The sequence below is a fragment of the Cicer arietinum genome, chromosome 4 (genome assembly GCF_000331145.2).
Source record: "Cicer arietinum cultivar CDC Frontier isolate Library 1 chromosome 4, Cicar.CDCFrontier_v2.0, whole genome shotgun sequence".
In the NCBI taxonomy this organism is placed as follows: Eukaryota; Viridiplantae; Streptophyta; class Magnoliopsida; order Fabales; family Fabaceae; genus Cicer; species Cicer arietinum.
In genome coordinates, this window is record NC_021163.2 from 56473638 (window position 1) to 56489690 (window position 16053).

A 16053-nucleotide genomic window follows, 5' to 3' on the forward strand; every position below is an offset into this window, starting at 1 on the left:
TATTTTATGTATTATAAATATAGTTAACTTATAATATTACTTTATTGATTTGTAATAATTGAATATGATTAGAAAAATTATAGATTTGTAAAATAAATTTATAAGTTTTATAAGTAATATTTTATGTATTATAAATATAGTTATCTTATAATATTATTTTATTGATTTGTAATAATTGAACATGATTAGGAAAATTAAAATGAGGGAAAATAATGTGTATCACAATCATCTAATTTAATTTTTAAAATATTTTATAAAATTCGTATGATAACTTATTATATAAGATAATTGTTTGACTCATTGTACTTTGATTTTGTTAATTTATTTTTCAAACATATAATGGTATTTGTATTTATTTGACGAAATAAAATGTAAAATACAAACTCAAAAATAAGATGTAAAAATTTATAAATATGATTTACTATTTAAAATTTTTTTATTTTAAAAAAATGTTAATGTTGAATTATATTGTAGCGTAGTCTAAATTTATTTGTTTTATTAGTATGATTTTTTAATTGCGAGCATTAGAAGTTGTTGTAAAAATAAATTATTGAATATCTTTAATCAAGAGTTTGAAATTAATTTTATTATAGATTTACATATACTTTAAATCAATTTTAGGTATTTAAAAGTTTTAACTAATTGTTTGTGCAATTGAATTATAGTTATGTTGTGTACCAAAAATAAATTTTATTAAAAAATAATTTAATTTTATGCAACACTTAAATTTTTATTTATTTTTTAACATTCAAATTATCATTATAATAAGAAAAATTAAATTACAAAATAGCATTCAATTATAAAAATATATATAATAGATGATAGATTTTAATAATTGGAAGTAACTTTTTTAATAATTTTTCATATATTCATATTTTATGATTATTTTTAATAAATTTATGTATTTTCTGTCAAATAGAATATATATTTTTATTTTATAAGGTGTTACTAAAAAAATTGATTGACATTAATTAGTAATTTAATTTTTAACGTATAAAATCATTACTCATAATAAATGAAATAATATAATTGTTCATAAAATGAAGATTAAATAAAGAACATTGATGTCGATATTTATGAGTGATTAGGTGATATCTAATTTAATTTTTTAAAATATTTTGTAAAATTGGTATGATAACTTATTATATATGATAATTGTTTGACTCATTGTACCTTGATTGTCAATTTATTTTTCAACATATAATGGTATTTGTATTTATTTGATGAAATAAAATGTAAAATACAAACCAAAAAATAAGATGTAAAAATTTAAAAATATGATTGACTATTTAATATTTTTTATTTTAAAAAAATGTTAATGTTGAATTATATTGTTGCGTAGTCTAAATTTATTTGTTTTATTAGTATGATTTTTTAATTGCGAGAATGAGAAGTTATTGTAAAAAAAATTATTGAATATATTTCATCAATAGTTTGAAATTAATTTTATTAAAGATTTACATATTCTTTAAATCCATTTTAGGTATTTAAAAGTTTTAACTAATTGTTTGTGCAATTGAATTATAGTTATGTTGATATGTACCAAAAATAAATTTTATTAAATAATAATTTAATTTTATGCAATACTTAAATTTTCGTTTATTTTTTAACATTCAAATTATTATTATAATAAGGAAAATTAAAATAAAAAATAGCATTCAATTATAAATATATACTTTAATTGATAAAAATTTAGTGTTAACATGTTTTTTCAAAACACATATATATACTAAACTTTTGTTCATTATATTTTTTAATATATTCATATATTATAATTTTAAATAAATATGTGTATTTTAATAATTAGAAGTAACTTTTTTAATAATTTTTCATATATTCTTATTTTATGATTATTTTCATAAATTTATAAATTAGTGATTGAGAGGAGGATTGAAGGAGATTAGGCATTGAGAGGGGAGAAAAGAGGAGAGGTCTACATAAACTTTTTGACTGATGTGAAAAATATTTGTATAAGTGGATGAAATAGAATGAGGTGGCATTCGGGGGTGAGGTGACATGAAATGCTCCAAATTATCCAATGAGTATGATTGAGTTGGTTATGCAACGATGAAATCGTAAAAGAGAATCGTGGTTTGAATTTTACGAGACAAACAACTTTAAGTTGCAATCTAAACACCGAAATCAAAATTAATCTCATAGCCGATTCAATGAACTAAAGATACATTAGGTTGTATCAATTTAACCTCTCACATTATCATTATATCAAAATGGAACTTGAAATTACAAAAATATTAATTAGTTGTGTTCAATTGTTTCAATTTGTTATCAAATATAATTAATTAAGTTTTAACTAAATCTCCAATATTACTAATTCAATATCATTTTAATCTCTATAAATACCAATAAATTTTGAAATACCATATTGTGAATGACTAAATTAATACGATCTATAATTTCAACTATTAATTTGAGTATTTATTGTTTTGTAAATGTAAAATTAATATTTGTTTATACTCACGCGAGAAGTCAAGAACTACCTTTAAAAGGATCTTGTAATCATCACCATTAATTTTTTTTTTAAGATTAGGCTCCGTTTGGTAAAATTAAGCTATAAGCTAATTGATAGCGAAAAGTTGACATATAGTTGAAAAACTAATTGATAACTAATGATTGATGACTTATAGTTGAAAAACTAATTAATTGAAATTAAAGTGTTTGATAAATTTAACTTTTAAGATTATAAAATAACATAATTATTTAATATAAAATAACAAAAAATGCGATGTTTTTATCCAATCTCTCTTAGGTTTAATTTTTTTTTTAATCAATTTTCCTACTTTACTTTATTATTGTGGTAGAAACTAAAAAAAAAAAAAAGAAACCAACAACAAAACTTTGAAATAAAAATAGTCCATGCAATTAATTTATTTTTGTGTGTGACATCATTTACTTTTATTTATTTATTTATTACAATACAAACATAAATTTGAAAAGTTATCTAAAAGTTTAGTAAACTCTATATGTATAAATAGTAATCATAAAAACAATGCAATTCATTTACGGTTTACAATTTAGTATATAAAAAAATTTAACTTTATCACAATGATAGATTAGAAGATGAAGAAATAATAATAATTATAGCAATGCATACCTTAATCAATTTATTGTAAGATGAATAATATGAAAATTTATTTATTTATTTAGTTATTTTGACAAGAAATTAAAGAAACACTCACTTTATCGAGAATAATGTATCTAAACATGTGAACTAGTGGATGAAAGAGCGGTGAATGGATGGTGTAGTTATTTTGTATCATGTAAGGATAAAAAATAATAAAAATAAAATAATAAGATTATAAATGGATAAAAAGCTATAAGATCAAACGCTACTTGAAACAGCGTGTCAGAATAAACTATAAGCTGATGAGAAAAACTTATTTACCAAACACATTTATTTTAATCCAACAAATTTATAAGCTAGTTTAATAAATTATAAGCTAGCTTATTGACGTTACCAAACAATACCTAATTTTCACAATGTTGGTGTAAAAATATTTACAACATAACTAATTATAAATGTATTTCTTAGAAATAGTCATGATTAAAATTAAATATTGTTAATAATTCTTTTTATACAACATTTTTAATAATTTAATAATTATATAATTATAATTGATTGTTAGTATAAATTTTATTTAATCATCAATACCAATTTTTTTTACTCACTTGTCAATGCTAGTTATATCAAACAAAACCATCAGTGCCCTTATTTAACTCAAATAATTTAGCTAAATGGCTTCAATTTTTTTATTTTTTTATCAAATCCCTATAAACAAATATACATTCTTATTAAATTAAATCTTTTTGAATGCTGTCCTATCATTTTTATTTTATTTTAAATATTCTGAATTTTGTCTGGACGAAATTAGATTAATACATACAAGGATCTTCTGCCTTTCATTTATTTATCACTCACTTGACTTATTTTCACTCACATATTTTTCCTCTATTTTAAAGATCATTCAACTTTTACCTAGCGGCATTATACTTTTAAGTATTCAACTATGCACACCCACTCCTAGCGTCATGTAATTTTAATCTTTTAATTCTTTATAATAAGTTTTAAAATTGATAGTTTCGAAAGTTTCAAATTTTCGAAATAAGGATTACATTTCGAAATTTTGGAAAGTTTTAAAAGTTTTCAAATCAATAAATTTTCGAAATAAGGATTACATTTCAAAAAATTGTAAAGTTTTGAAAATTTTCAAATCTGAAAATTTTCGAAATAAGGATTATATTTTGAAAATCCGGAAAGTTTCAAAAGTTTCCAAATCTGAAAATTTTTGAAATAAATATTATATTTTAAAAATTTAGAATGTTTCAAAAATTTCAAAAGTTTTGAAAATTATCATTTTAAAACTTTCGAATATTCTGAAAAGAGGGGGTGAAAAAATGAAAAATTAAAAAGTTGAAGGACAAAATTATATTTTTACATTGAGGGGTGACAAGTTTAGACGTATGAGTGCAGGGTAGACTTCTCTATACTTTTCCGCCTAAAAAAGTAGAGAATCCGAATTCAATTAATACTTAAGATTTTTTTGTTGGTGAAGAGTTAAATTAATAAAACTAATATAGCCAGAAATAGAAAGTAATATATATGATGAAAAAATGGAATCTTATAGCTGGACATAATTGAAATATGGGGCAGTTTGGGCTGCCAACCTATTAAATACTTGTATTTGGTCAGCTTTTCCGGTCACTAGAAACACAAGTGCTCATTTCTTGTGATTGTGAACTGTGGACAACTTATGAACGTCTCCGTAATATTCAAAGAGACCAAATAAACTATATAATTTAGTGGTAAAATATATTAACTAAATTAAATACTTTGTATCTAAATTTTGTTGTGACTATTATACATGCATATATTAGTCATAGAAGAAAAAATGGAAAGGAAAAAAAAAACTTACGTGGGAGTAAACAATTTGTGTCCTAGATTTTTAGTACTTATCTTTTAAGGAGGACTATCATCTATAGTTTACATGTATTAATAGTTAGTTACCTACTAATTACAAATTAATCTATGAATCATTTAACCACACTAATAACTTCTTTAACACTATACATTATGCAACAAATCAAACATTTTCATTACAGAAGTATGATCACTTTCAATTTCAACTTGGAAGGTTAATTTAAACCCTCAAACAAATTCCAAAAAAGAAATTCTAATTAATAAAATCTACACACTATACCTACAGAAACAAGAATATTAAACTTAACTAATAGTATTCATACTAGTAGTGGAATAAAATGAAGAATTATAATAAGGTGTTGATCTTCCACTAGATTGCAAACCATTAAAAAGTGAAGATTGAAAAGATTCATGACCAAGTGGAACAGGTCTATCAGGCAAAGTAGGAATATCAATATCACCTTCCAACATTTTCAATGCCTCAGCAATAGTAGGCCTTAATGCAACCATAGCATGAGCACATAAAATTCCAACAAGTACAAACCTTTCCATGATTTTCTCTGGCCCTTCATCTCTAACTTTATCATCAAATATTTCACAAACTTTCCCTCCTTTTGCAAGTGTCCAAGCCCAATCAGTTATCAAAACAACAGGTGAGTTCATTGTATCAAGCACTTTTCTTCCACTCATTATTTCAAGTATTACTATACCAAAACTATATACATCACTTTTCTCAGTTAATTGTCCATATAATGCATATTCAGGTGCTAAATAACCATATGTTCCAGCTACTCTTGTTGTTAAATGAGTTTGTCCTTCATTCCCTTGTTTTGCTAATCCAAAATCAGCAACTTTAGCTCTCATTTTTGAATCCAAAAGTATGTTTGTAGCTTTAATGTCACGGTGGTAAATTGGTGGCTTAATTTCATAATGTAAATAAGCTAACCCTTTTGCCACATCAAGAATAATATTCTTTCTTTGTGGCCAAGTAAGCTTATTAGCACCATTAATTGATAATTGATAACTTAAACTTCCATTAGGCATATAATCATAAACTAAAAACCTTCTCTTACCTCTTAAATTATGACTTGCAACACAACAACCTCTTAATGCAACAAGATTCCTATGCTTGATTTTGCTTATAATCTCAACTTCATAACAAAACTCTTCATCACCTCTTGTATCCAAATCAAAAATTTCTTTGATAGCAACTAAAGTACCATCTGAAAGTGTTCCTTTGTAAACAACTCCATCACCACCTTGACCAATCAAATTCTTCTGTGAAAATTTGTTTGTAGCTTTTTCAAGTTCTGATATGTGAAACCATTTTGAACCTGTATTAGGCAAAACACTGTCTCTCACACTATTCTCAACTGATCTATGATAAATGTTTTCTCTTCTCATTTTGTTCCATTTTTTGTACATAACTATAAGCACAAAAGCTAAAACAACACCAACAAAAGCACCTAATAACCCAAAAACAAGTTTCAAAATTTGATCTTTATTTGATGACCCTTTTGTTGAAAGTGGCAAACCAAGTATACAACCAGCTGTTCCAACATCTGTAGGACCAAATTTGTTAACAATAGCAGTAGCATACAAAATTGTGAAGTAAAAGCACTTTGTTGCATTTGGGTCAATAGCATTAAGCTGTGAAGTGACTTTGAAGCCAGATTCAGTACAAATGCTACACTTAGATTCATCACTCAAATCACCATCACAAGAAGTGTCTAAAGGACTAAAAATTCCAACTTTTTGCTTCCAATCTTGAATGTTTTTTATGCCAGCACAGCTTGATGAGTTTGTGACAAACTGAGTTGAGTTTTGGAAACAAGAAGGGACTAATGATGGTTGGATTTTCAAAGATGAGAGTTTGAGTTTGAAGTCTTGTAAGCAATTTGTGGAAGTATTTTCATTAGGGAGTTGAAAGAGGGAAGTTTCTTTGAGGTGTTGTGCAAGGCCTATGCCAAAGAGACTAAGAAGTGATTGGCAACAATGTTGTGTATCAATTGGGTCTCTACATGTTGATGTGTCCCATGGAAATGTTTCAACATAGCTTAGATCCATAGGACATGATGATGAAGATATTGTAGCAGCAAAAGAAGAAGAAAATATGAAAAAGGTGAAGAGAATGAAAGGAAGGAACAGTGAATTTTGGTTATGCATTTTTTGGAACACATTCATTGATTTTTGAAAGTGTTGGAGGATTTATAAGACATAGTTTTTTTAAAGAGGAGAGAGTTTGGTTTAGTAGTCAACCTTGGTATACTATGGTCAAAAGTCATGTTTTATTTATTTATTTATTTATTTTTATATGAATAGATATAATGATAAAATGCACATGTGCTAACTAGTACTTCTTTTTGGTGGTCTTAGTCAAAATATTCACATCAATATTTTGATTAACAATAATATAAGTACTTAATAGTTAAGGGAACCTTCCTACCGAATTTCAGGTAATTACTAATTAGTTAAGATGTCGTACTCTTGCATGTAGAGAAAAAAACTGTGAAATTAGAATTACATTTGTCACAATATCAAAATTTAACTCGAATATATAAATAGATTAAAAATCAAATATATTAAAAATTAAGGATAAAAATAGTGAATTTAAAATAAAAATCATACATAGAAATAGAGAGATAAAGATTATATTTAATTTTAATATTTTTTTTAATGTTCTTAATCACCAATGGATCTTTTAGTATAGATTCAAATCCTTCTTGGATTTAAATTGGGGTTAGTAGTAGTTTTTTTGGACCTTATAGTATTAAAAAAATAAAATAAAATTGGGGTCTATGTAGCTGGCCGGTCTCAACAGCCTTATGGCAACTTCTACGTGGGTAAATATTTATTATTTTGTTTTTAAAATTAATTGTGGATTTAAATTGATGTAAAAAAAATTAAAAAATAAATAATTTATAAGATTTGATGAGTATTTTTAAAAGATTAGTAATAAGAACACACTATTACATCATTTAATATAATTTTAAATGATCATAAATTTTTAATTAAATTAATTATTGTCAAAATTAAAATAAAAGACTAACATGTAAATATAATGTAGTTTAAAATACCAAATCAAAATAAAATAAATTTAAAGGATTCAAGTGAGTGGTTAAATTTAAAGGACTATAGATTATTTTTGTCTATATTATATATGTGTCATGTCCATACATAGTAGAAAGTTCGGTTAATTTTTTTAGATAAATGCAAATATAATTTTTAAAAAATGAATACCTATTTGAGTCAATATAAATACCAAATTAAATTTTATTTTGGTGAATAAAATAAAACTGAATCTATATTTATAAAATATAGTGTAATGTGAAGAAATAATTTAAAAAGTTTAACATAAAATTTATTTCAGCATTGCTTTGGGATGTTAGATTTTAATATTCACGTTCACGAGATTTCTACCACACACCCCTATCCATATGAAAATATAATTTTGCTTTTTTAACTTGACAAAATTTTAAAATATTCAAAAGTTTCGAAATAATAATTTTTAGAATTTTTGAACTATTCGAAACTTCCGAAATAGAAAATTCTAAAATTTTGAAACTTTTCAAAAGTTTCAAATTTTCGAAATAAGGATTACATTTCAAAAATTTGGAAAGTTTCAAAAGTTTTAAAATATGAAAAGTTTCAAAAGTTTTCAAATCGGGAAAGTTTCGAAAATCTTAAAATTTTTTATTTCAGAAGTTTCGAATATTCTAAAATTTTGTCAAATTAAAAAAAAAATTATATTTTCATAAAGATCACGGGTGACAAGTTTATGTAAGTGGTGCGTTCAGTTATAAATATGTGTTTGAATTATTTGTTTGTGTAAACATTAGTTTGAACGAAATAATCCATGGGCCGTAATTCAATTCTAACTGGGTTGTCATGTTGTCAACAATCTAAAACTATTTCTAATATATTTTCAAATAAACTGTTTGAGTAAAAATTTGAAGAGGAAATAAACTTTGAAAATATATATATTATTTAAGGAATTTTTTTACGTGGTATGTTGTGGCTTTTAAATATTTCTACAGAATATTTTAAAAATAATAATTTTTTAAAAGTATGTTTAAAAAATTATTTCTCAAAAATTGTTTTATTTCTATAACAAATTACAAATTATAACAAATTTTCAATTTTATATTAAAAGTATAATTTTAATATTACAAATTTGTAATAATATGTAATTTTTTTTATTAAATCATGTTGGAACAGATCTGTATAAAGTTGTTGTAGATTAGCAAGATAAAACTCGATGTCTTTATTATTCATGATTTATCAACTTAAATAGTCTATATACAACTTAAACTTTTAATTTATAAGAACCAACTCCTACCGAACTATAAGGAAACATAATTAACAATTACTATTGAGTCCTCCTATAATATAAGGCTGAAGTTATTCAACTAAGATCTAATTAAAATCCGTAACAAATTCTTCCCTAAATTGCATGCTAAGAGCACAACAATTTAAATGGGAACCTCCAACACTCTTAGCATCTTCCTTAGTCTCGCGAATGCTTCGAACTTAAGTGGCTTTGTCATAATGTAGGCTATCTAGTCTTGTGTTCCACAAAGTATTAGTTTCACCCTTCCTTCTCTAGTGATATCCCTTAGATGATGGAATCACGCCTCAATGTGTTTGCTTCGACCATGAAATACTAAATTCTTAGAAAGCTGAATTGTAGAACTGTTATCACACCTAATCACAATACAATCATCCTGATTATCTCCAATCTTGTCAAGTATTCTTCTCATCCAATTTCTTGTGTTGCACATAATATTGTTGCTATGTATTATGCCTATGCGGTTGAAAAGGCAACAATGCGTTGTTTTTTCGAACTCTAGGCAATGGCTCCTCCACACATTTGAAAGAAAAAAAACCGGATGTACTTTTGCTATCAGATTCCTATCTCTTTCTTGTTCGTACAAGATTCCATCATACCTTTAATGTATCGCAACATCCTCTTTACCACTTGAAAATTTGCTTCAGTAGGTGCAGACATGTATCGACTAGCAAGACATACTACAAACATCAAGTCGGATCGGGTATCAATAAGGTACATTAGGCTTCCTATTATTTGCTTGTAAAGGGTAATGTCAACATCTACTCCTCCTTCTTTCTTAGAGGGTTTCACTCTTGGTACTATGGGATTGCTTACTCCATTGATGTTATCTATACTAAATATGTTGAGAATGTCTCTTGTGAACTTTCGTTGACACATGTAAATTCCCTCTTCTGTCTGCATCACTTCCACTCCAAGAAAATACCTCATTTTCCCAAGATCAGTCATATCAAAATTCCTTTCCGTAGACTCTTTGGATGAAATAATCATTTGTTCACAATTTCTCGTGAAGATCAAATCATTTACATAAAAGCTAACAATCAAAATATTACTTTTGTTTTCAATTTAGATGAACATAGTGTGCTTGAAGTCACACTTTTTGAACCCCTCTTTAACAAAGTATTTTTCGATCTTGCTGAACCATGCTCTAGGAGCTTGGTTCAACCCGTATAATGTCTTTTTTAGCTTGTATACCTTCCCTTCTTCTCCTCGCTTGAAAAACCCTTGCGGCTGCTCGACATACACCAACTCACTGAGCTCACCATGCAAGAATGCGCTCTTCACGTCAAGTTTGCAAATACACTAGTTCCTTTGTGATGTAGTTGCTGCAATGAGTTTGATTGTATCCGATCTTGCAACTGGTGTGTAAACCACAATGTAGTCTACTCCAAACCTTTGAGCATATCCCTTCGCTACTAGCCTCATTTTGCATTTATCCACATCTCCCTACTCATTATGTTTAGTCTTAAAAACCCATTTGACACCAATAGATTTCATACCTTTTGGCAACAAGCTTAACTTATATGTATGATTACGTTCAATGGCCTCAATTTCCATCTGCAAAACCTTTCTCCATTCTGCATGTTTTGATGCTTCTTCATATGTTACTAGGTCTCCTCTAGTGGTAAGGACTTGAAAGGCTTAACTTTCAATGAAAATTGCTTCTTCTTCCTCCTCTGAAATCCCTTGTCCAGAGACATAATCTTGGAGATATGCAAGTTGTCTAGTCTATCTTCTCGCTCTATGCTCTCCTGTTGGTGCGATATTTTCTCCCTTGCTCTTCATGGCCTTTCTTAGGTGCAATATTCTCTATTTCAGGGAAAGGCTCCTCCTGGGTAGTTTGACCATAATTTTCCCCTGTGAGTACATTCGAAGTCGTATTCACATGATCTTCATTACTTCCCCAATCCCAAGTACTATTTTCTTCGAACAAAACATCTCGACTGATAATGATCTTCTTAGAGTTGAAATTGTACATCTTGTATGCCTTGGATTCCTCGTTGACACCAAGAAAGATTGCCTTACAACTTTTGTTATCAAGCATGGTTCTTCTTGCTTCTGGTTTATGAACATATCCGTTGATCCCAAATGTTTTAAAATGGATTACATTTTGTTTGAAACCACTCCATGCTTCTTCGCATGTTTGATCTTGCAGGGCTGATATGGGACTCTGATTCAACACATAAGTTATCCCTTTCACTCATTCGGCCCAAAATTCTTTCGGCATCTTATGGTGTAATTGTTTGGTTCCTCCTCTGTACTACATCGTTTTGTTGAGGGGTATACGTTGTTATCAACTGCCTTTTGAGGCTCTGAGACTTGGAAAAATCATCAAATTATTTTGAAGTAATTTATCCACCTAGGTCGTTTCTGAGGCACCAAATTGGAGACCTTGTTTCCTTCTCAACAATGGCTTTAAAATTCTTAAAGGTGTTTAATGCCTGTGATTTTTCAAAAATGAGATAACTCCACATTTTTCTACGTTGATTATCAATAAAACTTAGAACATACCTTTTTTTGACAGTTTGAAGTTGGAGTAATTGGACCACAGATGTCTACGTGAACAAGTTATCTATTTCCGGCGAGATTCTACTCTTCTGTCTCCAACGTGATTCTCCTTTTCTGTTTCTAGTGTGGTTTTGCCCTTCTATTTCTGACACAATTTTGTTAGGTTCTTGGTTAACTCTGCTATTGGCAGATTATCCCTAATTTATTTTGTCTCAATTGTTGTGTTTGTCGTATTTTCCTGTCATTATTTGTTATGGCTGGTGCTAAGGATGATTATATTCGAGCTGTTAGTGTCCACCTCAATAGACAAAATAACTCTTATTGGAATTATGTGATGACAAACTTTTTTGATTGGAAAAGATATGTGGGGTTATGTGTTGAGACAAAATCTCAATTTAATGTTTTGATGAAAACAAACAAAAAGTTAATTAAGAATTCTAATTATGATTCTAAGTGTTTTGATATTTAACATGTGCATTTGAGTGTGTTAAAACAAGATAGGAATCAAACATCACAAATCAGATCAAAGAAAGCAGTTCTGGAAAACACAGATTGATCTTGAAGCAGTTCTGGAAAAACGCAGATTGATCTTGAAGCAGTTCTGGAAAACAAACATCAATCCTGGAAATAATTTTCATCCTATACTCTCATATAATCAACAAAAGATCCATCCAAGTCATATATATTCCAGAATTTGAAGAATCAAAGGCATGCTTCAATAAAGGCATATCACAAAGATCATTCCTCTTGAAAAGCAAATGCAAGTACAAGACTACAAGTAGCAAAGTACACTACTGATTTGAACTATTCTAAAGCCTGCACAAGTAACAGAAAAGCAGTACTCAAGGCTGACATACTGACACAAATCACAGAGTTCAAGGCCAGTTCATCACAAACCAGAAGATCAATCTTGGATCGATCTTCTGATGCAGCTCATCAATCTTGCTTTTGGCAGAATTTATCCAACAACTCTTTTATGACAGCTGGTTCCTTTCCAACAGTCACATGAGCTGTCATAAGCCTTCTTGGAGTCTGTAAATGCAGCTGCAAGTTGAAGAACAAAACACAACAATCAACACCAAGCAAAAGATCAATATTTTCAATCATACTCAAGTGTCTCAAAATCTTTCTTATAGTTTGTTGTTTTGTTTTAATCTTTGTGTTGTAATCATTTACAACTGAGGTCTATTTACAGAATATATTTCTCAAACAAGAGTTGAGTAAATATCAAGATTCTAAATAGTCTCAAATCCATCACTTTGTAACTCAAGGTTGTTTTGTCAAATCTTGAGTAAATTGTAAAAATCCTTTCATGTTTTGAAAGGTAACTTGTTAAAGCCTTTCCAAAACAGTAAGGTAGAATTGAAGAAATCCTTTCTAGGTAGAAGGGTAGGAATTGTGTAAAGATCAAGATTGATCCATGAAAACCAAGAACGATCTTGGTTTGAACATTTAGTGAAAAATCTCACGGTTGTGAGGACTGGACGTAACCCGGGTTGGGTGAACCAGGATATATCCTTGTGTGATCTCTCTTTCTATCTCTATCTCTATTTATTTTATGCTTTACAATCATATTTTATATTGATAAAATTGATATTGTTGTTTCAACAAAACCAAGATCGATCTTCATCACTGCCAAGATCAATCTTGGATTGAGATCTTATTTTTTTTACCTTCATTATGTTGATGGAACTTCTGTTAAGCCTACATATAAAAGGGATGAAGCTAAATATGCAAAAGATCTTAAAATATGGAATGTTAGTAATTCAAATATCATTACTTGGATTAATAATTCAGTTGAGTTGTCTATAGGAGTGCAACTAACATAATATGATACTACTAAAGAGATTTGGAATCACTTAAAATGTTTGTATGTTCAGTCGAACTTTGCAAAATATTATCAATTGGAAAGTGATATTATGACCCTTAAGCCGAACAATATGACCATTCAAGAATTCTATTCGGTAATGACTAATTTGCGGGATCAATTGGCTCTTATGGAATCAACTGAGTTGAAAGGTGTCAAAATATACATTGATCAAATAGAGGAGCAACGTTTGATTTGGCTTATGATGGCTCTTCGTGATGATTTTGAAGGCCTTCGTGGAGGTAATTTGCATTGTTCCCCTCTTCCTAATGTTGAATCAGTAGTTAGTGAATTGTTGATAGAAGAAATCAGACTTAAGATTCATTATGCTGTGTCAGATAAGGTAATTCTCTAAACTCCTCCATCTATTTTTGCTGTTCCTGTTCAAAAAAGAAAATTTCAAGGGAGGGTTGGACTTGCTAATGATTGAACGTGTTTTTTGCAAAGAAAAAGGTCATTGAAAAGCACATTGTCCGAAATTGAGGAGAGCACATAAGAAAAATTTTAGGGGTCATCGTTCAATGTTGTTGCTTATGCTTCTCCTACCATTGGCTCTAGTTTTGGCAGCGAGATTGAGATGCGAATGTGAGTTCAAATTAGGACACTTTTTTTCCTTTTATTTTGTTTTAAAAAACAATTTACGTTTTTTGTTTTATCACAATAATGATCAAATATAAAAAAAATAAAAAAGTAGAAATTGGCAGGCAATCTACATAATTTTCTAAGGATTTAATAAACCCAAAAATTTTCATAGGAATTTGATGTGGAAATTTTTGGCAGAACGTTACTTGCATGTAAATTTTTGGTAAAAGGTATGTTTTTTTTGTTGGGAAAATATGATCGCAGGTAAATTTGCCATATTATTTCATCTATAGAATTTGACGCCGGAGTCATAATGGTAAGTATGAATCCTCATATTTTTTATGCCAAAAATTTTCACTGGAAAATTTGCAAGAAAACAACTTTATTTTACTTCATTGATGTAACCAAATAAAGTGGCAAACATAATTTTTCTTGATATGTCTACGATATTAATATGACAATTAGTTTAAAGACTCAAACAAACAATAAACAAAGAAATATCTAACACATAAGAATAAATGATACACACAAAAATTATATTTTTTCTTTTAGTGATTGCTTAGTATTATATTTGAAACTACTTGTTGGTCCTCTTGTACAATTGATCATGCATCTTAATGTGTAATAAAAGGTGTAAATTAGTAGACTAACATTACATTTCAAAATTTAATCAAATGCCAAAAAATTCATTTTTTCTTATAATAATTCAAAAAAAAGAAGACATGTAAAATCTTTGTGGATAAATTATTTTCTATGGATTTTAGAATTTTAGATAATTTTCTTGCGGGTATATCGGCGACACAATTAAACATATCTGCTACAAATTTTTTGTTGAGGGATTACAACTATAGGCTTTTATCCTGCAACCGTTCATTCGAAAATTTCGTAGGTAAACTTCCTTAAAATGAAGAAAAAGAACAATATGGATAACAACAACAGATTGTTCCTCAGATAAACGAGATTGATAAACAATCTCCATTTCAAACCCTCCACGAAGTTGAAAAATCATAGGGGATCATCCACAAAATTAGATTACAGGAAATACATCTGATGGAATCAGAACAAGAATGTCATTTAAAGACGACATGAACAACATGACAATGATATCTCAAATAGAGTCAAAATCAATCAAAGAAGCCATAGTTTATCAATCTTGGATCGAAGCAATGAAGGAAAAACTTCTTCAATTTGAAAAGAATGAAGTCTGGACTCGTGTCCCAAATCCACAAGATCAAATGATCATTGGAACAAGATGGGTATTTAGAAACAAGTTGGATGAAGAAGGTAAAGTTATAAGAAATATTTGTTATCTTTCAACCACCTTCCACGCGTGGCACCTCATCTCCTATCTTCCAAGTTTTTCTTTCACTATAAAAAACGGCGTGCACCAAAGCTGCTGCAAGAAAGAATCTGCATCCCAGAACTCCACCCCATTCACCATCTCCATCACCTTCTCGTTCACCATCACCCCCATCCAGACCAACACCCCCAAAAACGTTTCCAGAGAAAATCTTCTATGATTTCTTATCATCATCTCGTGATTTAAGCCCTTCACCGATTTCACTCGCTCATTTCTCAACCATTATTCCATCCATGTTCCAATGCAACCCTCCTTTGATCAGTCAAGCACCACCACATCTAAAAAAGCCATCCAAAATTGGCTCTGGTAGTTCCTCCTCTAAACAAAGATCAATGAGGATCATGGCTGGTGTTGGCACTTCGAAAAATTCCAAAGACATAGACACCACCATCTTTGATGATGATTTTGAACCTAAGTCATCACCAAACGTTCCCCAACACAAATCAGAACAC

General features: G+C 28.5%; 1 protein-coding gene across 1 annotated transcript; it reads right to left on the reverse strand.

Moving 5' to 3' along the window:
- Window positions 1-5087: 5087 nt before the first annotated feature.
- On the reverse strand, window positions 5088-7139 carry LOC101493522 (probable receptor-like protein kinase At1g11050). The gene has a single exon (XM_004498307.4). The coding sequence runs from the start codon at window positions 7118-7120 to the stop codon at window positions 5240-5242; it is 1881 nt and encodes a 626-aa protein (XP_004498364.1). The 5' UTR covers window positions 7121-7139; the 3' UTR covers window positions 5088-5239.
- Window positions 7140-16053: the final 8914 nt, after the last annotated feature.

Coding starts and splice junctions, on each gene's coding strand:
- LOC101493522 (XM_004498307.4), bottom strand. CDS start 7,120: ATGAATGTGTTCCAAAAAATGCATAACCAAAATTCACTGTTCCTTCCT.